The 24,861-nt window shown below is 41.0% G+C and overlaps 1 protein-coding gene across 5 annotated transcripts in view; it reads left to right on the top strand.

The window, feature by feature from the left end:
• pcdh7 (protocadherin 7) overlaps positions 1 to 24,861 on the top strand; it is a 150,918-nt gene that overhangs the window by 55,969 nt on the left and 70,088 nt on the right. For 2 of the 5 annotated variants that reach the window (XM_004079819.4, XM_011487541.3), the window contains exon 2: positions 15,671 to 15,890. The exons of 2 other annotated variants lie outside the window; for them this stretch is intronic. In XM_004079819.4, the coding sequence (XP_004079867.1) occupies positions 15,671 to 15,890 (220 nt within the window). The remainder of the gene's footprint in view (positions 1 to 15,670; positions 15,891 to 24,861) is intronic. One more of the 5 variants, XM_011487539.3, reaches the window with a different exon arrangement.

Raw genomic sequence — 24,861 nt, 5'->3', positions numbered from 1 at the left:
CGTAGACCGCTCTGTGAACCCGAAGGGGGAAAATGGTCATGCACATTTTTCTTGCTTCGTGCATCCTGCAGGCAATAGTTCGTAGTGAACACTTGACACGCAAGGCTAGGTATAAGAAGAAGTTGGCGAGACCGCAGGGGCCTTCTATAATGATTAAGTCATCAGTTTGTCTCACAGTACTGAAGCGCACACTCAGTCACACTTGCTTGTGCTGCACCTCCTTTTATATGCGATTGTGAGAGTCGTTGTGTTCTGATCTTGTTTTATTTCTGTACATTTCAAGATCCAACCAGGCTTCATAAGGTTGTTATAGTTGTTCGGCTTTCGTCATATCCCTTCATAGGTCGCCACAGTGAATCGGCTGTCACTGATTTTTACAGGTGGTTTGGCAGAGAGTTTTTTATGCCGGATGGCCTTCCTGTGTTTTTTTTCTCTGGGCAGGGGACCGACACTGGAAGATCCAGACTTGGCCCCCTTTGTAAGCAACATAGTTAGGCAGTCATGCAAAAAAATCTTGCCCAAGGACTCGCACTGGATGAAGCTCATAGCACCCCTTACTTTGTAAGATTGATGGTCTTTATTAATAAAGTGAAGAACACAGTTGGAGCCCCAGAATCGAGTCTTTTGCTCCCATCTTGACATTTTCTCTCTACTGAGCTCCTATGGCCAACCTGTGAACTTTACTATACACTTAACACACTAGGGGTGGGTATTGGCAAAAGTCTGGTGATACATTGCATATTGGGATACGCTTCTCAGGATGTGACATGTATCACGGTACATCTCCTCATCTGGAGCCCACTACAAAGCACCGCAATCCGCGGTTTTATATGGTACAGGCAGCAATGTTACATAGAGTTTCGGTTCAGTACCCATCCCAAGCAAAAACGTAGTGGTACATGTCTCATAACAACAAAAACTGCAAGGCTGACTGAACACTTAGCTTTTAACACAAGCCGATTCTCGCGTGATTTTGTTGTTTTGGTGTCGTTTAGAGCTGCTCAAAGAGGCTCAGTGTGCTGTTCTGCCAACTAGCGGTTGGGAAAACAGGAGTAAGTGGAGTAAGTGGAAAACAGGAGTCAGACGCTCGTAAAAAATTGAATCAATGTCGTCCTTACAGCATTTTAAATCGATCAATGAAATACAGCAATGTATCACCAAATCAATGTTTCTCTACACCCCTATACCACATGCACAACAATCATAGGTTCCATTTTCATGACAAGGGAACTGCAAGACACACCTACCCTCACCTCAAGATGTGGCCACTCCTGTCTACGACCCTCTACGGGCCCGGACACCCCAAAAACTCGCAGCCCCCTTTACGGGTGCAACTTACAAAAGCCTAAGAAATACTTTATGATTCATTTACCACACTCAAAACAATCCTACGTTGCATTTTCATGACGTCCCCTTAGGTGGTTGTATAAGACATACAGGCACCTAAGGGGACGTCATGATGACGTCAAGGGAAATGCAAGACACACCTGCGCTCATCTTAACCCCTTAATTTTGTTTGGGTCAAATTGACCCATTTTGTGAAAGCGGGTCAACTTTGACCCAAGCACAATATAAAGATTAAGAAGTAGCCACTCCTCTCTATGACCCTCCATGTGCCCAGAATACCCAAACTACCATCACAGTCGCATGTGACTAAGACTTAAGATGATTTTTACGTTATCTATTTTTAGTCCATTCTTGTAAGTCATAAAGTTCAACAAGCAGCAGGAATGATGGAGCGCTGCAAACAAACCTGACGCCATTATTAAGTTTCACATTAGCAACCCAAAATGGCTACCCAGTCAACAACTGACTAATAAGATCAAATGGAGTTGAAGTCCTAAGAATCTTTTCTTTTCTTTTTTCCCTTTTCATTTTTATTCACAGAAAATAGTGAAGAGAGAATGACTATACAGAGAGCACAGACTGTTAGCTAAGTGCACTTAAAGGGGAGCCTTGAAGGAGAGGACTATTTTACATGGGGATTAGTGTGCATATCGCCATCATCAGACAGTGATACGAGGCCTTGATAGGCTGCCAGTCTTTGAAGCCTTCTGAGGCAGAGGCGACTTATCCCTTTCTCCTATCTTCCGTAACACGCTCCTCAAACACACATACACTGATGCAGCCCCCTCAGAACTGCTTAGATGGAGGAGATTGGGTTGTAAGATGTACTATATATGTGCTCGCTTGTGTCACCTTTTGCAAAATAGCTTGTATCGCTTTCAAAGCGCATGCAAATGACAGGAATGGGCGCGTCTCGGTATGTAAATACGTTACACCTGGACTCCTCTACCAGGGAAGGAGATCCTTAAAATGTCCCATGCAAAGCGGCGCCCTCTCTGCTGTTTATCGTGGATTGGCACGCCATCTAAAGAAGAGGTGTCACCCCAGCCTTGTTCATTATATTTTTGGTCATGTTTTCCACTTGGCACCCTACTGGTAAAATAACAAAAAGGGGGCACTCCTATTTCTTTCTTAATCTTGATCTGAACCTCACCAACACCCCCCATTCCCCCTAATCTCTCTTTGCATATCTTCATTATCTGAAAGCGTGCTTTCATCCTAATTCCATTTTCATCCGTCAAACGTCGGGGAGGTTTGACCTTGCGTGATCTCAACGGAGATAGTGACTTAGGGAGAGATGGGTGAAAGGGGGGGGGGCAGCTAGAGCGGCAGAGATAGGGAAGAGAGAGGAGGAGAGAGGAGCCAGGAGATAAGGAGTTGACATGATGAACGAGGATGGAGGAATGAGGGACATGACAGGAAGGGTATGTGTATGCGAAAAGTCATTCCATTTCCGATAATCCTTATGTTGCACCACCAGAGTTTACTGCGACGACTCGGCATATCTCTCTTTCAATTCCTCCTCTATCCCAGGTCTCGTTATTCATTCCTCCCCTCGCTTTGCCTTTGGGCTCCTTCCATCCTCCTTCATCCTCTACTGTCTCCCCGTTTGTTTATTCATCCTGACGTTTGGGTTTAATTACTCATTTGTAATAATTGTTTTCGTAATTGTGAGGAGTCATAATTTGTTCCCCCTCCCCCCCTCCCCCCTTGACAGGAACAGGTGGTGGATGGAACCTGTAAGCAAAGTGTTGTGTGTGCATTTCGCACAATACGGTCACTCAGACGAACCACCCAGTGGCAATTTGTTAGCGAAATAAAACCCGGCGTGTCGGGGGTTTTAAGAATGAACACATGGGAACACGAGCGACGGAGGCGACACACGCTTCTTATCCCATGAATGAATGATGCCCGATCAGACTCCAGTAGAACGCCTCATTGGAGGATGAGCTGGATGTGCTCCCTAACCGCCTGTGATCTCCCTCTAGCCTTCCTAGTTGTACCTGTTTAGATAGCAAGCCCTTATAGATTTATAGATTATTTTGGTTAAAAACAAACATTTTAGTTGTATTAGTGTTCTACGGGAAGAAAAAGTAAGCATGCCGTTGCAATAAAATGTTTATTACATAGTTCATTTACATTTAATGAGAATAAGAAATAGCTCAAAGAATGCAGGCCAAGTGGTTGGCTGCAGGGCCGGAGCTACAGTGGCGCAAAGGGGGGCAGCTGCCCTGCCAGTAGAAAGATTTGCCCCCCCTAATTTTCTAGGCAACATTTGTATCAGTATTGACAGAGAAAAATAAGTCAACACAAGCTTCTTTGAGAATTGTGAAAATATCAAAAGCAATGTTTAAAAATGAAATTTGGAGCCCCTCGAAGTATTTTGCATTCCAGCCCATCTGGGCCTTCGGCACAATCCATGCTGTGTCCTTGCTATGGCAAGAGGAACTTACCCCCCCCCCCCCCACTTTGTTGTTCTCATTTGCCACCCTTCTAAAGCCCCTCCCATTTAAAATGTTCCGCCACTGCTTGGCTGTCAAACATTTTCCCCTTACCAGATTTGTGTCTATGCAAAAACGTTGGATAACCCCTGCTTCAGATTGATGGCTTAAGATGAACAGATAAGGGACAGATAGTGTAGTGGTTATTTAATCCATGTGTTTTTTTTGTACGATGATACAGGCTGTTGTTGATGTTTTTGACCATTGTGTGTGCCTGTGTGTTCAGTCCCTGAGTGTTACATGCAGGCTATCTTTCATCGACAAATCAGGATGGTAAAGAAAATAAGCATTTATAAGCCCCATTAAACTACACTGTCTCATTTTCTTATCTTGGGCTTTTCCTTTCTCCTTTGTGTTTTGATCGTATCTTTTTTTGTTGTTGTTCTCAGTATGGTGACATCCGTTCTTTAGATTTCCTATTTGAAGTCTTTGCTCAGATGGTTACTTCTTGCCATCATTTATCCTCAACAGATCATGCTCTGTTCTGGCATTTGGCCACTCTGTTGATACCATGTCAGGCATATGTGCTGACACCCAAAAGCTTGTCACAACAAGCTAACGCTAGCACCAGCCCTCAGGCAGGTGACAGTAGTAGGGCCGTTGGACAGGTACAGCACTGCAAGGGCTCAGAAAAGGATCCAGACTCCCAAAACCACCCGTCTAACCCCATGCCTTTGACTTGCAAGCAAAGCGGATGGCATGGCAACAGTGAAATGACACACAGGGGCGGGTGATCTGTGCTCAAGGATAAACAAAGATGCAGTGCATGTGCACATAAGCTGTCACTCAGTGAGGGAGACTCCCTTCAACTCTTTAAACCGGCAACAGACTGTAAAACAAATAAATAAATAAATAAATAAATAAAGGCAGGAAATGCGATAGCAAGACCTACAGTCTATGTAAGCAACACCGGGGTCGGGGTTTTGGTTGACACTTCTTCCTTTACCACTTCTGCCACAAGCAGTGCCTCTAACAAGGCGACACAGGAGAAGGACCTATCTGTTCCCCTGTGAAAGGATGTAACATAATTCGCACTTGACTGAAGTGGATTTTTCTGAGTAAATCCTCAAAGGTTACAGCAACACAAACAAACGACAACACCTCGAGATTGAGGTAGACGAGCTCTAGTTCACTTGTGCTACCTTCATACCAAACCATCGATGGACACAGCCAGGTGTGATGTCACCCACAGAAAATGATTGACCTCCAGCTCCGGCCAATAAGGACATTATTAGACGATACGGGCGCCTTTTTTTTTTTCTGAGCCAGCTTTTCTATGGCAACTACTTGAGTAACGATGATGGCAGTCCACGCCTCTTTCACTGAAAGCTGCACCTTCTGATTAGGTCATAAAGACGTCATAAAGAGTTCCGGATTGGTTAAAGCAGTCGGTCGGATTCACCAAAGTTCTGATATTTTAACCGAAATATTGACACTCAAAACGTGTCTGTACATTAACTTCATAATGAAACTAGACGGCCCAACTATATTTTGCTGCTTTAAGCTTGTACTTTTCCTTTCTATATCCTTTTTCTTTTGTTGCCATGCCGCCAGCTAATCAAAAGCCAATCAATCAATTCTCCCTCATTGTTGTCCTTATCGTTAATGTTGAATAGAAAAAGAGGAAAAAGGAAACCAACTTAAATGAATCAAAGGTCTTCTTTGCCTTTCAGAACAAGTCAGAGATTGAGCTAAGCTTCTGAAGACAGCCCCCCCCCCCCCCCCCCCCCCCCCCCCCCCCCCCCGGAATGGTTTCTCTCTTACACCCGTGGCCTAATCCGCCACTTGAAGAGCAATTAAAAGTTTAGCCCAGACTCTAGGAAAGTGTCCATGTGTGATCTTTTTTCTCTTTCTTTTCCTGTGGGGTAGAGTCTCTGGCTGCATGCGTGGAGCGCATGCTAATAGGGAAACACCAGCTGTGGCACTCGTCCAAAGGCATTCCAAACCATACCGTCGCGGGGATATTCTAAAAGTGCATGAAAGATTGGGAAAATAGGGGTCTGGATTGAAAGGTCACAACTTTCTTCTCCTCTACTTCTTCTTTTTCCATTTGCGACATCTTTTTTTTTTTTTTTTCCCCCCCACTACTCTCTGCGGCATTTACATTTTGTTTGCCACTTCCTGTCGTTGAATCCGAAAGCAGTTTTTTTGTTTCCCCGCAGCATTCCCTTGGAAAAAAATAAAAAATTGTGCCCAGCAACAGCTTTTATTTATGGCAAAACCCCCAATCATTCATCGGGGGCAGTTTGTGCTTTGGGTGTCCCGCTGTCGAGCTCGGCTCTTTCAGAAACACATGTATTTATGCAACTCTTTTTCTTTTTGCCAAATGAGGGTCAATAAGACTTAGGTGAGTTCTCCTACGATCGGAATTCTCTTCAGACCAAAAAGCAGCTGCATGGTAGAATGGAAGGCTAGAAAACAAAACACAAGATTGAGAAGAGAGCGCTAAGAGCATCATTACCTCCAAACAAGGCCATGTTACCAATAATCGTGGTCCTTCTGTAATAAAGGTGATTTTAAGGAACTGAAAAGGATTAGAATACAACTTTTTTGGCAACGTGTTGGACACTGATGTGATTTACGATATTTTATTTTTGTATTAGCGCACACCGCTAGGACAAGAAGCTTTACAAGACACAGACCATGTTTTGAACTATTTAAAAGCATTCCCAGTGGATTTTGAATGATGTGGTTTTTAGCCCAAATACAAAAAAAATAACCTGCATCGTTTTCTAGGACATAGACTGAAACCATATTCTTCCCCTTCCCCAACATTTATACGTCCAAGCGAAGACTTATGGAAAAAAAAGTATTTTCAAATTCAGACGTCCCTACCGCTCGATGACGTCATCAAGAGCCTCCGGTCGTCTACATTAGCGCGTAGCTGCCAGCACTCGGAAAATACATACATCCCTTTTTTTATTAGTTTAAAAGTCATACAAAAACGCAATAGTTATATGAAGAAATGGGTTTCTCACCCTACCGGCGGATGGATAGTGAGGTTTAAGTCGCTACAGCTCCTTAAAAAAACACGTTTACACCCCACCTCTCTGGCTCCTCCCTATTGCTCCTATTTTAGGCGCATTTGGCGCCTAAAATAGGAGCAATAGGGAGGAGCCAGAGAGGTGGGGTAGCAGTTCGGATTCTGCTATAGTTTCTGCAAAGCGGCAGGAGTTTATTAGAAATTCGCCTCTGAGTTGTGGGCGGGACTGTTGCCACAGAGAAATCCCACCCCCCTCTTACCCCCCCCCCCCCTGTTGCTGAGAGATCTCTGTTTACATGCTCTCCCCGATAGCTTACAGCCCCTCGTACTGTTTTGAGCCAGATGCCAGTTCGAGTCAAGGAAAACGAAAACGCACATGGATCTAGTCGTCTAAAAGTGGATGCATCAGAATGTGGCGGAGCAAGGAGCTGGTGGCCCGCCCATTGTATTTTCTACGTAACAAATCCGATTCGTCTACTCCTAATTCACATTGATTCGAATAAAGAAATGCAATCTTAAGATTAATTTTCTTAATTTCTGTCCTCCATTATTAAAAAAATGCAACAAGAACATGTTAAAGATACAATAAAAGGAAAACAATTTTAATCAGAGTGGATCTTTAAACCTGAAATGAGCTGAAAACTCATTTGACACCAACCCCAAAAGAAAAAAAAAGATAACAGACACTCTGCATCTTTGTTGATTCTGGAGATAACTCGCTTGACCGTCTTTCATCTTCCCCTTTGTTTTTCTTTCTCCTGTCCTGGATTCTTTTGAGCTCTTACCCACTTTTCTTGTTTATAATGTTCTGTTTTTTCTTGATCTGGGAAGCATTGACCTGGGAGGAATGTGAGTAGTGGAGGAAAGGGGAGAAGACAAAGAAAAAGGTAACTTGTAGAAAGTCACTCGAGCTTGACAGAGCCGAAGCTATCAGTCAGACCAGAGCGGGACACCTGAGACTCAGCGGACGGTTGGCCTAACTAAGATGTGAGCGACTCTTTCATTGACATTCCCACAACTTACTCAACCCTAACCTTTTAAAATTCCCGTCCAACCGACGGACAGGTTGGTCTAAAGCACCAAAAGGACCCATCTGGAAGGGGCTTTGGCCCATTGGTTCAGAGACTGCTGTAATAATTTTTTCTTCTGACGGCGCGGAGCAGATCAGAACCTAAATCCAACCAAATCTTCCTTGATCAAATTCCAATTGACTTTCAGTCAGTTCAGCTGGAGGGCATTTGTCTCATTTGTCACGACGGTATCAGTGTATCTCTCTATCTGTATTTCAGAGATGTGGAATTACACCAAGTATTTGTGGCGGTTAGGCTTCGCTGAAGCAGGTATCTGCAATTAGGTTAAGCCAATTAAACATCCCGGCGTGCATGCTGGTCGGTGTACCGCGGCCGTTTGGCGCTTTCTGTTCAACTCCTGTGGTGTATCAGGTCACTGACTGGCAGTGCATTAAAAATGTAGCGCAAGGTCTTAATCACAGACCGCCACTTTTGGCAAATACACCTGGAGCCATGCGTCAACCAGCCTTGTGGGGTTTCTCAAACTCCTAATCTTCCATTTTGTTGTACTTGTTCAGCTTTCCTTCCTTTAGATCAATGCGTTTCTCCTGGTTGACTGCAATGACACACTTATCTGGTAGCCATTGTCTCTCCACAAGTAAATCACATCTAAAGCCACAAGTGGCGTTGTATGGCCCGCAAGCACTACCCGCCTTCGCCGCCCCCTCAGAACCCCTTTTTACCCCCTCAATGTATGAGCGGCTCCTACACACCCCTTCCCCTCCCTTCTCCTTCCACCCTGGTGAGATCTGCTCATGACAAATCAAAGAAAAACGACTTTTTTTCAAAATGACGGCTTTTCTGTTGGTTTTATCTCCATAGCAACCATTTTATGTTTGGGTCGCCTGGGGGTGACGAACAGGTCTATGTCATTTTTAGATGCATCCGGAAAAGTAACCTTTTAATTTCTTTAGCAACAGGGGTTTTTATTAACCACAGCCACATTCCTAATATAGTCATATTGTATATTATATCATTTTGTTCAGTTTGAGCCAAGGATTCATGTATTACATTTTCACAATATTCCGTCATAAAATGTGTGAGCAACAGGGGAACGCAACTTTTGTGAGCTCTCCCTGCTTACGCTGTTCAAAATTAACAAACTTAAAATAAAAAAAAATTGCTTTCCAATGACGCACGTGGAGTTAGGAGGCAATAACTTTAAAGTCCTAGGAGAAGTTTACATTTGTAGAAGGTAATAAAGCTAATTTTTTTACAATTAAGATGGCAGCCTCTCCCTGAGGTCAAAAGTCAATGATACTTAGTTTCTGGTTGTAGACATAACCTGGTGGGAACATTTTGTGGAGACCATTGAAAGTTTTCTTTTCCCATATTGTGGAAAAATGTGAAAATGGCCAAATTTCCCATATTTGCTACAATATGGCATCAAGCCGTAGGTTGTATGGCCATCCCATAATGACTTTACAACTTTTTCTGGATATCCCCAAGACGTGTTTTGGTCTTGTTAGTAGGTTTTGAAACAATGTTTTTGAGCCCCATAAGAAGTTTTGGGCCCATCCAGTTTGGACAGTTTCGCTCGCTGTGATGTCATTCGTTTTGTGGTGGGGGGAGGGGGTCCTTCAGTGTGGCCAAAAAATTCTTTTTCACCAGGTACTGGACGGCAGATTGATCCCCTTTCACCCCAGCCAGCTGTCGCCCCCCACCCCCCGAGTGCGGCTAGTCTGCAACTCACCGCTCCCCCCAGGGGATGGGTCAAAATGCGGAGAAGAATTTCCCCATTGTGGGATGAATAAAGTATCAATTATTATTATTATAATTATTACAAGGCATGTGCAAATGTTGGTGGGTTTTTAAGTATGTGAAACTTCTGCTCAAAGTAAGAAAGAAGAATAGCAAAAACAATGTGGTCCTTACAGTACCGGTCTGCGGTGGGACATAACCACTTCCTGTAGTTACTTCCTGTAGCCCGTCTATGCCGTATTTACAGCTGAATTTGCACAGATCGTATCCTTTAATGACGTTTTTCCCTCATACCTCATTTCATCCAGACACTTATGTAAATGTGAGAGCCATGCAAGCTCTAAGAATGGAATCAAGTAGAGCACATACAGAGTCACTGTGGGGCCTCTGCTTTGGCTAAAGAAGAAATTCCTTAGAAAACCTTTGATATGAATGTAAAGTACTGACAAAACATGTGCTACAAATGGGTTTTTCGACGCTCTTCTTCTTCTTTGCTAAGACAAAGAGGGATTCTTTGTCTTTTGGACTTGTAACTTCGTTCAAGGTTTACAGGCAGAAAAAGGATGATTGAGACTCAATGAGAGCCTTCTGGCAGCGGCCAAATGTTTTGTTAGCTCAAGAGGGAAATGAAAATCAAATCTGAGAGGTCAAACATTATTGACACGAGTAGCACGGCCCTGTTGATGTTGGCGACACACCAGCTCGAGTCACTCAGACCATGTGTTTGCTCTTTAGCTCACAGGAAATAAGGCCTGGCCGAGCCCGAAGCACCTAGCTCCACCTGTGGCCTTTTTGTCTTTATTTTTTCCATTCCTCACATTTTAGGATGACGGATTTGCTCAATCGCCCGTTGCTGTCACAGCTGGAGTTCAACTCTGAAACACTTCCCAACATCTGGCAAAAATCAAGCGGAATAGTGTGAAGTAGTAATGAAAGACACATTAAAGCCCTGGCTTCTCTGCGGTGGGGCACTGCATGGTGTTTAGCCAGCGTGTGTGGGTGCATAATAGCGTCCAACCCAAAATCTAAAAGCGCTGAAAGAACAGACATTTGAAAAGGTTTTCAAATAAACATGATGCTGTGGAGGCTTTCTTCATTGCAGCACAGTGTCCAGCTTGTTTACATGAAGGTCCTGCATTGTATCTTCTTAGGGGTAGCTGTGGTTTGGTGACTCAGCCCCTCCCACACTCCAAAGCACTTATACAACCGGCTGAAACAAGACCTTTTTAGCCCCGTTCTTAGATAAAGTGGGACAATAGAGACGTCTACTTTGAGATTTTAATTGTTTTAACTTCCATCTATTCACCCATTTTCCAAACCCCCTTGAAGTCCATCTTTTGAGCGCTCTTTTAATAATGCCGTTTTTAGCCAAAATCAAAAATGTCGTTTTCTGGGACAATAGTTCTGCAGAAGTGCAAAACGGTGAGCAATATTGGAGCCATCCAACTGTACAGTTTTGAGCCAAATGCCAGCTCGAACAAGGAAAACTTAGACGTACATGGATCTGTTTTTTTTTTTCATCTTGTATTTTCTACGTAAAAACTGCAAATTTTTTCAAACAAATTTCTCGATCTCTCAGTTCCCAACAATTTGAAACAAATAAAAAACTTTAGAAATGCAATTTGATGCCTAATTTTTTTTGTATATGTTCTGCATCTACAGTAAAACCCCACCAACACATGTTAAAAACACCAAAAACGCCTTTTTCATCAGAGTGGGTTTTTAAGAAGCACTTTAGGAGTTACAGGGTTGCTGGGGTCTTTTCAACCCACTATTGGTGGGGTACACCATGGACGTTTTTTCAGTCATTGCAAGGCTAGTAATAACTTTTGCAGTATTCAACATCCCCTAAAATTAAATATTTCTACTTTGTTAAATAACAACTCATGCATTGACAAGTTTAATACTACAATTACACTGGTCACGGCAACGCATGTTATAGCGACCACTTTCAATGAAAAGTCTATGTAAACACAAGTATTCACACATTTCAGGCTTCCGCGTTCAAAATTCCACAATTTTTTTAGTCCATTTACGTACAAAACGTGCAACCATTAAACACGTTAAAATTAGATCAGTTAAACTTTGACCAATCAGGATCTTGGATTTGGTAGTGACATTTGGATGGAATCATTCATTTTTGGAGGTACCAACCATTTGAGAATTGCTTATATAAGGCAAAATCAGTCATTGCGGTTTGTGACCGGCCGAAATAATACAACACCAAGTCTTACGTTTGTCGGAATAGAGTTGTGAAAGAAAAAAAGGTACATGTGCTAGTATCGTGTAGGGACAGTCCAGCATGAACACTATATTGTAAAAAACGCATTCAAGAACCCGCATAGTCAGTGTGTTCGTAAACATGTGACACATGCCCAGTGGAACATAGCTTAACTCTAAATTTTAATGCTTCTATTGAGCATCAAATGACACTACGCACTGTGGCGTGTTCGTTGTGGTCAGGCCACAAAAAACTCTTTTTTTTTTCGCGCTCTCCTTTTAATATCTTTAATATAAAAATTAACAAATAACCACGGAGATGTCATTGAAGCCGATTTTGTTAGGAAAGAAGAGGGCAAAGGTTGCTGTGCAAACTGTGGACGCTGCAGATTCCAGTGCAGAACCTTTAACAATCTCTGCATGAACTCTTTTTCTGGTATGCAAACAAATTAGCTTTCTTTTATTTTTTTGTTCCCACCATTCTCCACTACCTTGCTCTCGCCTTTCAACGAAAATAAAAGGAAAATTCACTGAATAGAACCTATTTGTTCATTTAACTTCTTTTTCTCTCCCTTTCGCCTGCTTCTTTTTCTCCCTCGCAAACTCAATTTTCCTTTAGTGAGTCTTAGCCTAAGTGGTTTTTTTTGTTTGTTTTTTTCTCCCTTTTGCAATTTGCTGCTAATTTATTAGATAACAGTTGTTTAATTTGTATCATTAAAAAAACCTTCCTGAAGAGTTATGCAACAACCCAATCGGAGTCAGACAGACTGTCTGAAATATGTTGCAAGACAAACACCTCACACCTAACAACTGTTTGTAAGTATGGGGTAGAGAATCCATGAAAAAAAACAAAAAAAAAGTGTTTTATTATCCTAACATCTCTTCAAGTGTTATTACATTTTTTAGAGAGCTGTTTTCCTTCTGGCCCTCGTTTTAATTATGCAACATAGGTTTGTCTATCCAAGTGAAATTTGCATGAATATTTATACCAATTCATTTGTTGAGTGTTGATTGTAATTACATGGAAACATGATTTATTGCCAAGATCCCTGTGGTAGCTAGCCAGTCAGAGAGAAACAGAACTGGGCAGAAATACATTAATAAATCCAGAATTCATAAAGACACACACGCACACACGGCTAAATGAAGACTTTTTTTTTTTTTTCCGTTTCTCTTAGTGGCTTGAAGGAAATTCCATTATCGGAAGAAAAAAATATATATATATATTTTTGTCCAGCTTTTGCTTGGCCGATTGCTTACTGTAGAGCAAGTGTCTTGGGATGCGGAGATTGCCGAAGGTCCACCTCCCCAAGATGGCTCATTACTCCATTGTCTTACATCTCAGAGCTATCAAACGACTGCCAGCGGAGGACGGACTTAAAATTATGTTTTGTTCTCCGCTTGTAAGGTTCTTGGACGGGGAAAGACGAGTTATCCATCATCCACCCGTTCAAAGAAGCAGTTAGTGTTCAGTGTAGCTAACCGATTCCACTTCATCAGGTGAGACAATTGGAGAATAAATGCGAGGGGGGGGGGGGTGTTGGGGTGAAAGGCAGAGAGCATTTCTGAGTAATGGGTCTCTCTGCCCCGTGTAATATTCTTATGATGGAACAAGGAAACAAGGAACACAGAGGGGAAAAGGAGGGATGAAAGCAGCAAAGCGCATGAAAGAGCGACAAAGTCCAGCTCGGCACATGAAGGGTGAAGCAACGGAGGCCGACTCTGACACCGTTTGTGTTCAATTAATGAACAGCAGGAGCAATTTGTTATCCGGTTCAATAATGACTGAACGAGGGCTTTCATTCACCTTGTGCTCACCATCCTTATATCATTCCTTTCTTCCTCTATCTCTGTGCAACAATTAGAAGGGGATAGAAGCACATGGAGGAAGAGTTATAAGCCGAGTCTGTTAGGATACGTTCTCAGCGCCCTCGGCAACACGGGTTCAAGAGGCCACTTCCATCGAAAAAAACGTGTGTAAATGTATGTTTCTGGAACTGTCTTTTGGCTCTAGCTACAAACGCGTTGAAAGTTAAACCAGGTCAATCCAAAAATCAAGTGCCCTGGAATTTACCAAAACCTCCCAATAAAAACCAGTGTGTAGCGCTGCAGTGTGAGCGAATTGTCATTTAAGATAAAATGTCTTTAAATTTGTTTTTAATAAATTAAGTTTTTGTCATCAGAACACAGTGGCTTTACCCCTTGTGTTATCTTGTGGGGTCCAGATGACCCCCACCCTTCCATTGACGTGTTATTCCTACCATGATGAAGGTGGAGAGGATTTCATGTAATCCATGGACACCAGTGAAGATCACAAATCATTGAAGAAAAAAGGTTCAGCGCACTGTCTTATGGGGTCCAGATGACCCAACTACCAATGTTAAAGTGCCTTGGATAGCAAAAGGGTTATAAATAATCTTCGCAAATTTTTCATATTTATTGGGCTTTTACTTTTGCAGTTAAATTGGAAAAACTCTGAGTAGCAAGCATATGCTAAATAGTACTACATAGTGTTTGAGGGGTGTCAAGGTCGTGTCCCACAGCCACTACGTACATTTTTTCATATATTGCACAGAAAAGTTGGGGTCTTTACTTGAATTTTCACAGATGTATCACGAATGAACCACGTTAAAACTTCAAAAGAAGTATGAATAACCACGCAAAGAACACGTAAATCAATGCAGAACATAAACTGCGCTGTTTATATGAAATTCAGTAGTGGTATATGCGCCAGTTATAGAATTTGAACTTGAGATGTCCCAAGGATACTTGATATAAAAGTTCTACATTATCGGTAGGTACATCCATGAAAAGTCCGTTAGAAATACTTGGACATAATATAGAATGATCGTGGAAAGCTGTGAAATTTACCTATGCATATTGCAAAAATCAAATATAAAATGTATAATGTATATAAAATGTATATAAAATTTATATAAAAATCAAAAATAAAATGTACGTAATAATTGCATATAGGCTACAGATAATACTCGTGAACTCAGTAATTCTCAACTGACCAAAAATTTTGAACAGCTCAAAACCAAATTCACGTAAAGAACAAATGACAAATGCAATAAAGAAACACTTACGAATTATGTACATCACGCATGGATGATCAAAGACAGAAATTTCATACTGGGAATATGCGTAAAATTAACGTAGTGGTTGTGTGACACGGCATTTAGGGAGTAGTGCTTGAATTCAGACATAGAAAAATCTTTATACATGTATGTGTGTACATGTTGTAGCAGAATAGTGACTTTCAGCTTTGGGTTAGCATGCTTGTTTATTTTTAAATTATCTAGTAGCATCATCATCGCTGTGCTTTAATTCTCATTGTGAGGACCCAGCTTGCTAACCTATCTGAAACCTATTTACCACCTAGCCTTACCTAAATGTGCCTATCAAAAAAGTTTTAGTGATGGTTCTTTTTGAAGTGACAAAAATGTAACTAGCTTTGTCAGATTTGTAGGCTCAGGTCCCAGCTTCATTAGTACAGTTTTTAAATAGAATTCTTCTTGTAACGAGAAAAGACATGCCTTTACACCTTCTTTAATAGCTAACAGTTCAGAAAATATTTTGCTGTAAGACAAAATAGTTACAAGGAGATTAGCTGGCCTTTTTTACCTTTAAATTAGCTAATAGCGTCATTAGCTCTTCCGCTAAAACTAACAAACACGCTCTGCCTCCCTGCCTTTATCTTCTTCGTAACCTATTTCCCAGCTACCCTGACCCAAATCTTCTCTCTCAATTCCAGTGGACCAAAGTTCCCAATCTTTCTTTTCACAAAAATTCAAAGCAAATAGTCCCTTTTATAGTGACCCCCGGCCGTTTGGTTTCTCTTGTAGCCGTTTCGCCGAGTGACCTTCTCGGTGGTGAGCCAGCCCCAGGACCCTCACCAGCAGGGATCGCTGCAGAGCTGCTACGACAGCGGCCTGGATGAGTCGGAGACGCCCAGCAGCAAGAGCTCGTCGGGCCCCCGGCTGGGCGCCCTTCCCCTCCCCGAGGACAGCTACGAGAGGACAACGCCTGATGGCAGTGTCGGTGAGGCAGAGCACATGGAAAATGGTAGGGGCAAACACTAAAAGAAGATTAAGAAATCGTTTAGAGAAAGGGAGCACACATGCACATAATGGCTAGAGATCAAGTAGGTTCAAATCACAAACACAGACTTCTGATCCTTGGTTCCTCTGGTGAGAACGGGCGTCTGTCAGATGTGCTGTGGCCTTCATGACGTAGCAGCCACGTCCCATTCACAGATCAGGTGACGGTGTGGCCTGGGGACTTTACTCTCACACATTCGGCTGTGTTTGCGCAACATCAGGCTTGTCTGATCAAAGGAGACCCACGAGGGAATATATGTAACAGACGTTTTCTTTTAGACGAACACCTTTCACATCGTCTTTTTTCTTTTTGAAACACTGCTGTTCTAATAAATTTACAATTCCCGATGAATCTCTTTTGTCGTGTAGGATAGATCCTCAAGAAGATCTCCTTATCTTGCCCCACAGTCTTTGAGAACCTAAACAGGGTGTCACAGCAGAAGGTTCAATCCTCAGTTTTTCAGAATCGAAAGCGACAGCTGTTTTTCTTACATGTATTTGTCTCGTGGCCATTACAAATGCCTTTCATTTTCCTGCATTTGAGTGGGAGAATTGCTGTTCTGTAGGTTGTGATGTAAAAAGACTCCAGCCAAGAAAATGAGTGGGCGCAATGGAAAGATTGAGTTTTCTTCAAATTTAGTTGGATCCATTTCTTATGTCTTAGTTTTACTTCAACAGGGGCAACAAATAAACCAGGAAGTATTGTTTTACACCAATTTCTGATCTAAATGTTGGTTGATTAAGCATTTTGCTAACAGTATACAGTTTCATGGTAGTGTCATAGATTGCCTCACAGCGAGAAAGCCCTTGTTGGAATTGTGTCTGGGTCCTTTTTTTTGTTTTACCAAGGCATTTTTTCTTCAACTCTTGGCACTCCTGCGACCCCTCACACTCCAAAACATACTTTATAGTTTTATTAGTGGATCTTAATTGTCCCTTATGATCAAAGTAAGAGTTCCTGTCTGTATCTGACCCTACAATTGACTAATGACTTGTCCAGGGTATACCCTCCCTTTACTTTGATGTAGCTGGGATAGGGTCTTCCAACTCTCATGACCCTGCACACGACTAAATGAGAAAAGAAGATGGACTAAGAATGTATAGTCGGTCTGCAGTTTCTACGGCACAAGTGAAAAGTCCCTCAGCGCTTGGGGAAAGATTTGCTGAAGAATAGAGTCAAGGTCAATTCACGAATCAGTCTCCATCTAAAACAAGCAACGCGCTCTACTGCAGCCTGCTATCTTTACTGACATCAGCTGAACTGTGTTTGCGTGAGTGTTCGTACAAAGAAATGCAGTACCATTGAGATTAATTGCCAAAGGGTGTGTGAGGATCTTCACATTATTGTTATTAAATCATTGTAAAATCTCAAAGTTACAGTTTGTAGCAACAAAGTCACCTGTTCAGGTTCTTTTTCAGAGGTAAAAAAAAAAATCCCTCTTCATGCATCAAATGTGACCTTAAAAAACGTTATTTTTTTAATTTTATTTTTTATTGTATCATATTAACTGTTTTATTACTTTTATTTTGTGTATTCAAATGAAAATTCAGGGATTTTTTATGATTTTAGTGTGTGAATTCTCCTATTAATAGACTTCATCCTGTTGGTGAAAATGTATTTGAAATAAAATAAATTCTGGTAAATATGCTAAATGCTGATGTTGTTGTTTACAATTCGGCATATCCCATCAGGGGTCTCTGTAGCAAATAAGCTGAGTCACACATTTTGGTTTTGGCAGAGATTTACACGCTGGATGCCCTTCCTGACACAACCTTGCAATTTTCCGGGCTGGGGACCGGCACAGGGAGAACCAGACTTGAGGCCCGCTTGAGGCTACATTGTTAGGAAGTGGCACGAAGAGTCTTGACCAAGGCCCACATTAAATAAAGCTAGATAAGCCCAGCTGGGAAACTAACCATGCGCCAGTCCAACATGCTAAATGCTAAGAAACATCCTAATGCTAGTTTGCTAAATGTTAAGGTTTTGTCGCTAATTGCTGCTAATTAAGCTAGCAAATCTTTTTTTTTTTTTTGTGCTGTAAAGTCTCAATATACTTCTTATTAGGAGTTGGTTAATATGTGGCTCAGGCCAAAGATTAATAGCAAAGGTTAACAGGTGATCTGCGGCGCTAAAGGCGTTAGCTACAAACGTTTAAGCATGCTAGCAAGAATGATTTGAGATTTTCTTTTGGAGCTAAAATAATACATTGGTTAGATTTCAGATGTAAGTGAGCAGTATTGTCAGACTCGCACTAAAAAAACTATCAATTTGAAAATTTAACAACAGATTGAAACTTTTTTTTTTCCTACCTCTGTCATATTGATTTATTGCTTTTTTATTTTTACCGCGTGTCAGGGTGAAAAGCAGACAAAAAAAACGAATATCCTTTCTGTGATTTGTGCAGTTCCCAGCTCTGTCTTGCTCACTGTGGATCAATGTTCACACGACGTGCACTAACAGGCCTCCCCGCACAAATACATCCCAATCGGTGAGGGTAAACGCTAACTCCTGTGTCTCCCGCTTCTCCTTCTTTCTTTTCACCTCTGCACAGGCAAGCCGAGGGACAGCTTTTTTTTTGTCTCGCTCTATTTTATTTGACCAAGGTTAGGTTTCAAACTTTATTATTTTCTGTCAGAAATTCTCCCAATGAGAACTGCTACAAGGTAAAAAAGAGAGGCCTGAAAAAAGAAATCAAATTCTTTTGGGAGTGGCTGAAAAGAGAGATTGTTAGTGTCAGTGTAAGTGCACATTCTTCACCTACCAAAATGTGGCGAGTTGGCAAAACCATTTTGACAACTCACTCCACATTCAGGTATCTGCAGTTGGTTAAGAAAATAACATGTGATGCTCTTATGTCTATAAGGTACACCTTTTTCCCCCACTGCAATGTCTTTTCCAAAGTGTGTTTTAACCACAGATGGTTGCCTCACTTATTCAGAAGCTCACCCTGGTCTTCATCACATATTCATAAGAGCCGTGTGTTTGGAGTCAAACGGACGATTACGGTTTTACGGATGTGGAAGAGGGCTTCCAGAAGTACTTCTGTTATCGGAGGGGTCAAAGACTCGAGCTGTGTTATTGATCTCTGCAGTGAGGATTGGAGAAGGAGGGAAAAAAAAACTAGATTATTTTTTGAATTCTTGACATGTCAGTTCAAGCACACCTTTAAAATAACACGCTTCCTTTGCGCTTTTATGCTGAGCGAGCTATACCTAAAGTCTAGGAAGAGTTTGTCATTCCTGACTTGTGCGTGGATCCGAGCAGCTCCCGGCGCTAAAGATGTGATGGGATTTTTTCTTCTTTTTTTCAGCACATCAGTGCAGATACGGCGTGTGCTACGAGTCACATCGCAGAGGATCTATCGCGTTTGTTCCATAGCATCATTTGTTACATCTTTTTTTTTTTTCATGAGGATAAAATATGGAAATTTATGACTGTAAAATTCCACTTAGACTCACATGCCTATATTAGGAACTAAGGTGAATCATGGATGCTACGTTAGCCCCAAAAGGAAGTGGGATAGCCCTGGCTGAGACGATTTTTGTTATGTTTCATCTTCTGTAAAGGCAGTAGAGTCCGTATCAATTTCGTTAAATTTTCTATCTTACGGGCAAAACATCTATGCTAAATTCTAGATTGACATATCGGGAGATATCTTCGGTTCTGTATTACTTCTTTTTTTGTTTTTGTAAATTTCTATTAGGCAAGAAATAAGGAAATAAATCTAATAGTTAGCTTTCATTAAGCCTGTTGTAATATAATGACTCAACAATAAATATATTTAATTTAGCACAACACATGTCAAACTAATGGTGTAGGGATTGAACAATCCACTTTCCCAACATATATATATATATATATATATATATATATATATATATATATATATATATATATATATATATATGTTTAAAATTATAATTTCGTATTTTTATACCTAAATACCCAGACTTACCATGAAAAGCAGATCTTAAAGTGAAGCACTCAATTGTTTTGTATTTAATTTATACATTTAGATGAAAATGTAAGTTTTCAACATGACAAAAAATATATCTGTCATTTTTCCTTCAACAGTTTGTTGATTTGGACCTGTGTGTTGGTGTTGTCATGTCAACAGCAGTGTAGCGGATGGCGCAATGACAGTAAAGACATTTTGTGTGTGTTCTGGTCATGGTTCTTCTTTCATGACTGACTACACGCCAGTTGAAGGAAAAAAATTGGCCATTAACAGCTACATCCACAGTTGGGAGTCTGATGCTGAACACTCAAAACCTTTCTAAAGTTTAGGTAAAAATACAAACTCCACATTGGTCGCAGAGTAGCGAAGTATACATCAGAGGATGTTCGATTAGCCGTTCTGCAGGTCAATCAAGTGACGTACTTCCCAGCAAGGTTAATGATTGGTCGTTGGTATATTTTGTAGCTTTTTTTTTTGTTTGTTTTTTTAATTTTTGATGGCTCTCGAGCTGCCTACGTGATTGACCGGTTGATCGGGATCATAGTATTGGTAACATATACTGTACGTTTTGTTTCAAGGTCTTAGACCATCAGAGAGGATGATTTACACGCTACTAGCCTGCCTCTTCCATTTCCTTTCTGCCTTCGCTGCCAGGAAAACCTCACACACAAACACACAAGGACCACACTGAGACTCGCTCCAGCCTCCTGCTGAGAAAACTCGGGGTATCGCGGTTGGATTACAAAGATCATCATTTAGTGCTGGCTAGCTGCTTTAGCACGGCAGGACAGACAAGTGGCACATCACAGCATCTATCAGCCAGGTAAGGGAGTGAGGGCAGCCTCTCGCTGAGCCTTTACTGAGAAACTGACAAAGGAAAGTAGAAGGCACTCTTTGGCGTGTACTCACACACACTCGCAGAGGAAGGTAAGGCTAAGTAGGAGCACACAGGTTGGGTCGCGTGAAAATAAACGGGGTCCTGCCATTGCTCGCACACTTCATTTAGCCTTCTGAAAAATGACACCAAGTCATTTTGATGCCAAGTGAAGCGACTCACTCGATCCCCACATTCACAGTTTTCTCATAATTTGAGTCTTTAACCCATTGGAATGCAGTCCGAGGCATAAGACTCTCTCTCTCTGTCCTTTCTCCACATGGGCAAATCAAGGCAGTTTGATTAAAAACAATTTGATAAAAGCTTTGGCTTCAAGTAGGATCTTTCTCAATTGTGGCAGTAAAAATTTCTTTTCTTGCGTGCTGTGTGCTAAACAACACGAGATGTAGTGAAAAATAACCTCGGCGCTGAGGCTATCAATCAGCATCTTTCCCATCAACCCATCGACGACGGATGCCCCCCTGGATGCTTTGAAAGCCATGCCCAAGGTTACAGTGTGTGTGGAATAAAAGCACTGCAATATTATTATGTAAATTAAAAATAGGCCAGAGGTGAATAAGACTGATTGTTGGCTATAAAAAGAGATTCAGGTGTGCTTGGCAGCCGAGGTTTATAATCAGCGATTGCTAGCAGTCAACGCCAAGTGTCACTCATTGGGTTCCATCTGTCCCCTTCCTGTCCTGATCCTTATTTCTTTTCATGGCATCTGTCATTAGAGGCCACAGGCAGGTAGGTAGAAAGAAACAAATGCAAATAAGAAATAAAATGCTAACTGGCCCTGCTTATGACCTGCCCCTATTTGCTGAGTGAGATTTTGTTTTTTCCGTAGAACTGAACAAAATGACTTCCTAAGCAAAAACAAACAAAAAAAAAAATTGAATTCAAATGACATTTAACTGCTTTTTTTTCCTCTTCAATTTTCTTGTAATAACAAAACATGCACATAATCACATAATAAGCTCAGCCGATCACAATATAGAGAGTTTGTCCTTGTAGACTTGGGCTTGATGGTGAAAGAAAAAAAAACAAAAAAAATGGGGGGAAATCATCATTCCAAAACTTCCGATTTTTTGAAACCAAAACTTAACTTCTGACACGTATTTTTTTTAGTATATACATATATTTTTTCTGTTTTTACCAATTCGAGGTCATGGCACTGCTGGAGGCTATCCTGGCCACTTGTGTGCAAAGGCAGAGGACACCCTGGACAGGTCGCCAGTCTGTCACAGGGTCACAATCACACACCCATTCACACTCACACCTAGGGACAATTTAGACTGACCAATTTACCTATGAAGAATGTTTTTGGACAGTGGGAGGAAGCCGGAGACACGGGAGAGAACCCAGGCATGCACAGGGAGAACATGCAAACTCCACACATAAAGGTCCTCCATTGTTGTTCTGTTCTCAGGTCCCCCAGCCGGGAGTTGAACCAGGGGCCTTCTTGCTGTCAGGCAAGAGGGCTAAACCACTGCGCCACCTAAATATTTATCTGAAACTTGGTGTGACTGTATCAGAACAAAACAAGGCAAACTGCATTGGAACTCAAATCAGACAAGAATACAGCCAAGTGCAGTGTAACTTCAGAAGATCTTGTATTGCAAAGCCCTCCTAAACTAGACCAAAACCCATTTAAGAGGAGGCGAGACATGCCTGCATGTCCACCAAAAGTGACTCATAGTTTTGGTAATGTGCAGGAATACGTAGAACCTCAAAACGGGGGGAGGACTTTTGGAAAGTTTGGCTGTTCACCACTTCAGCACTCATTTGTCTGGGCAGTACTTCCCGTCCAGTCCAGAATTTGAGAAGGGCGTCTCGTCGTTCACATGATGCTGCAACACAGACAGTTTTGGACAATATTAGCAGCTGCTTGTATGCAATTAACTGGCCAAAAAACCCACAGAGAATTAGGCCAACTTCATTTGGGGCTAGGTTGATAAAATGGGTCTGAATTGATTTACTGTCTTAACTATTTATGGTGTAACAAACCCCTCAAATTTAAGTATTCCTATTACAGATTTCAGTATTTTTTGTACTACCTAAATCTAGATTCTGATATGACACTAAATTGCATACCAAAGTCCAAATGAAAGCCAAACTGAACAAGGGAAAATAATTTGGAAAAGGAAAATCCCTTCACCCCTCTTTACCAACAGCAGCATCCCCTGAAAAAAATAAAAAAGATTAACTCAACAAAAAGGTAAACGTATCTACATCTACTCATATCTGGTTGTACCAGAGATTTGCAGCAGTTCAAACCCCCCTGTATCTTTCAACTGAGGGAAGTTCTCCTCAATAGTTGCTTTGAAATTTTGTGGATCATCATCCCCTGCTGCAAAATGAATGCATTCTCCAAATATTAAAAGAAAAAAAAGTCAAACATATCTGTGTTGATAATCTATAACCTTAGTTTAACAACTAAACAATTGAATTACCCTGAAATGAAATCCGTCTCTCCCCAAGTCCAGCTGCTGTTGGTTCAAACTTAGTAATCAAACTCCGCCTTCTCTGGTTTGATTGACAGACAGACTCATTCTGCCACAAAAGCTCATAATGAAATAAATAAGGCAATGTGATATAAAAGCAAAGCTACTATGGAAAATATTGATTATGAAATCAGAGTTTCTGAAAGCATAAAATGCTGTTTTGAAACAATGAACAGCTCTTTAGAGCAAAATGAAATATATTTAATAATATAAAGGCTAATTTAAAATCTGTGTGCAGGTTTTTTCACAATTTCATGATCTTTTTTATATATTTAAGAGAGATTTATTGGTTGCTTGATTGCACAATGTGTTATTTCTTTATTTTTTGTAATTATCAACAATTTGGGGCTCCATACTAAAGGCTGTCAGATGAAGATTAAAAATAAAATATTAGAGAAGAAGAGGAACGCGGGACTTGAAACAGGGGAGGTTACATGAGAGGGGAAGTTGTCAGCAGGGAGTGCTAGTTGACAGCGAAATGATTGATCACTACTCAGCAGTAGCGGGCAGGTATTCAAATCGTACCCCAGGGTCACATCCACAGTCTCATCTTCTTCGTCTCCTCACTCGGGTGCTGTGAAACCTCCCCATTACCGCTCCTGTCCCATCACGCACTGTTCCTGCTAAATAAATCCAGAGAAAGGTACCTATAGGTTCTGCAGTAAAGTTAAAGGAGGCTTATTTATGATGTCTGTGGAACCAGAAGGGATCATGCAACTATTGTTCCATTTACTTTGGTAAAAAAAAAAAATAAATAATAATAAAAAAATATATATATATATATACATATATATATTTATACGTATATAAATATTTTTATACGTATATAAATATATACACATAACAAAATTCATATATATATATATATATGTATGAATTTTGTTAAAAAGGAAAAATCTATTTAAATAAAGATTAAATAATTGTAAGCTATTTTGAAATAAATCAGTTTCATAACAAATTGATTGTTCAAAGGCGCTCTACTTATTTAAGTATTTAAATAAATCCCAAATCATTTATGATGAACATCTTAATTATGATTTATTTGTTGCTTATTTTTTTACTGAAAATGTTTAAAAAGTATTACAGATTAAAAAAAATCACTTTGTCTTAAGTTCTGGATCTTGGATATTAAATGTTTTATTAAAAAAATGGATACCTTAGAAAATTATATATTTCTTTTAATTTAACCATTTGATTTATTCATATATTATTTTGTAGAAATTGGTCAGCCAAATATCAATACGATTGGTTTGATTGGACAGAAGTTTCAGAAAATGTCGACCCTTTTGTTTGTTTGGTTCACTGTCACAATGAACCCACAGGAGCCATATGAAGCGCCTGGAAAGTGACGTAATTGCCCCAGTTGGCCATATGAGGGAGCTATTGTTCAAAAGGAGTCCTGACTAAAAAACAAGCAAAAAGAAGACGGCAAAGCTAGCATGCCAACCCTTCATTTATTCATCTTCTAAACCCGTTTTGTCCCTTTCGGGGCTGCTGGAGCCACTTGTGAAGCAACTTGTGAAGCAACTTGTGAAGCAACGGCAGGGGACGCCCTGGACAGGTCGCCAATCTGTCGCAGGGCCACACAAATAACAC

This window comes from Oryzias latipes, chromosome 18, assembly GCF_002234675.1.
Source record: "Oryzias latipes chromosome 18, ASM223467v1".
Lineage (NCBI taxonomy): Eukaryota > Metazoa > Chordata > Actinopteri > Beloniformes > Adrianichthyidae > Oryzias > Oryzias latipes.
The sequence above is the reverse complement of the archived record's forward strand: the minus strand, read 5'-3'. Positions and strand labels throughout refer to the sequence as shown.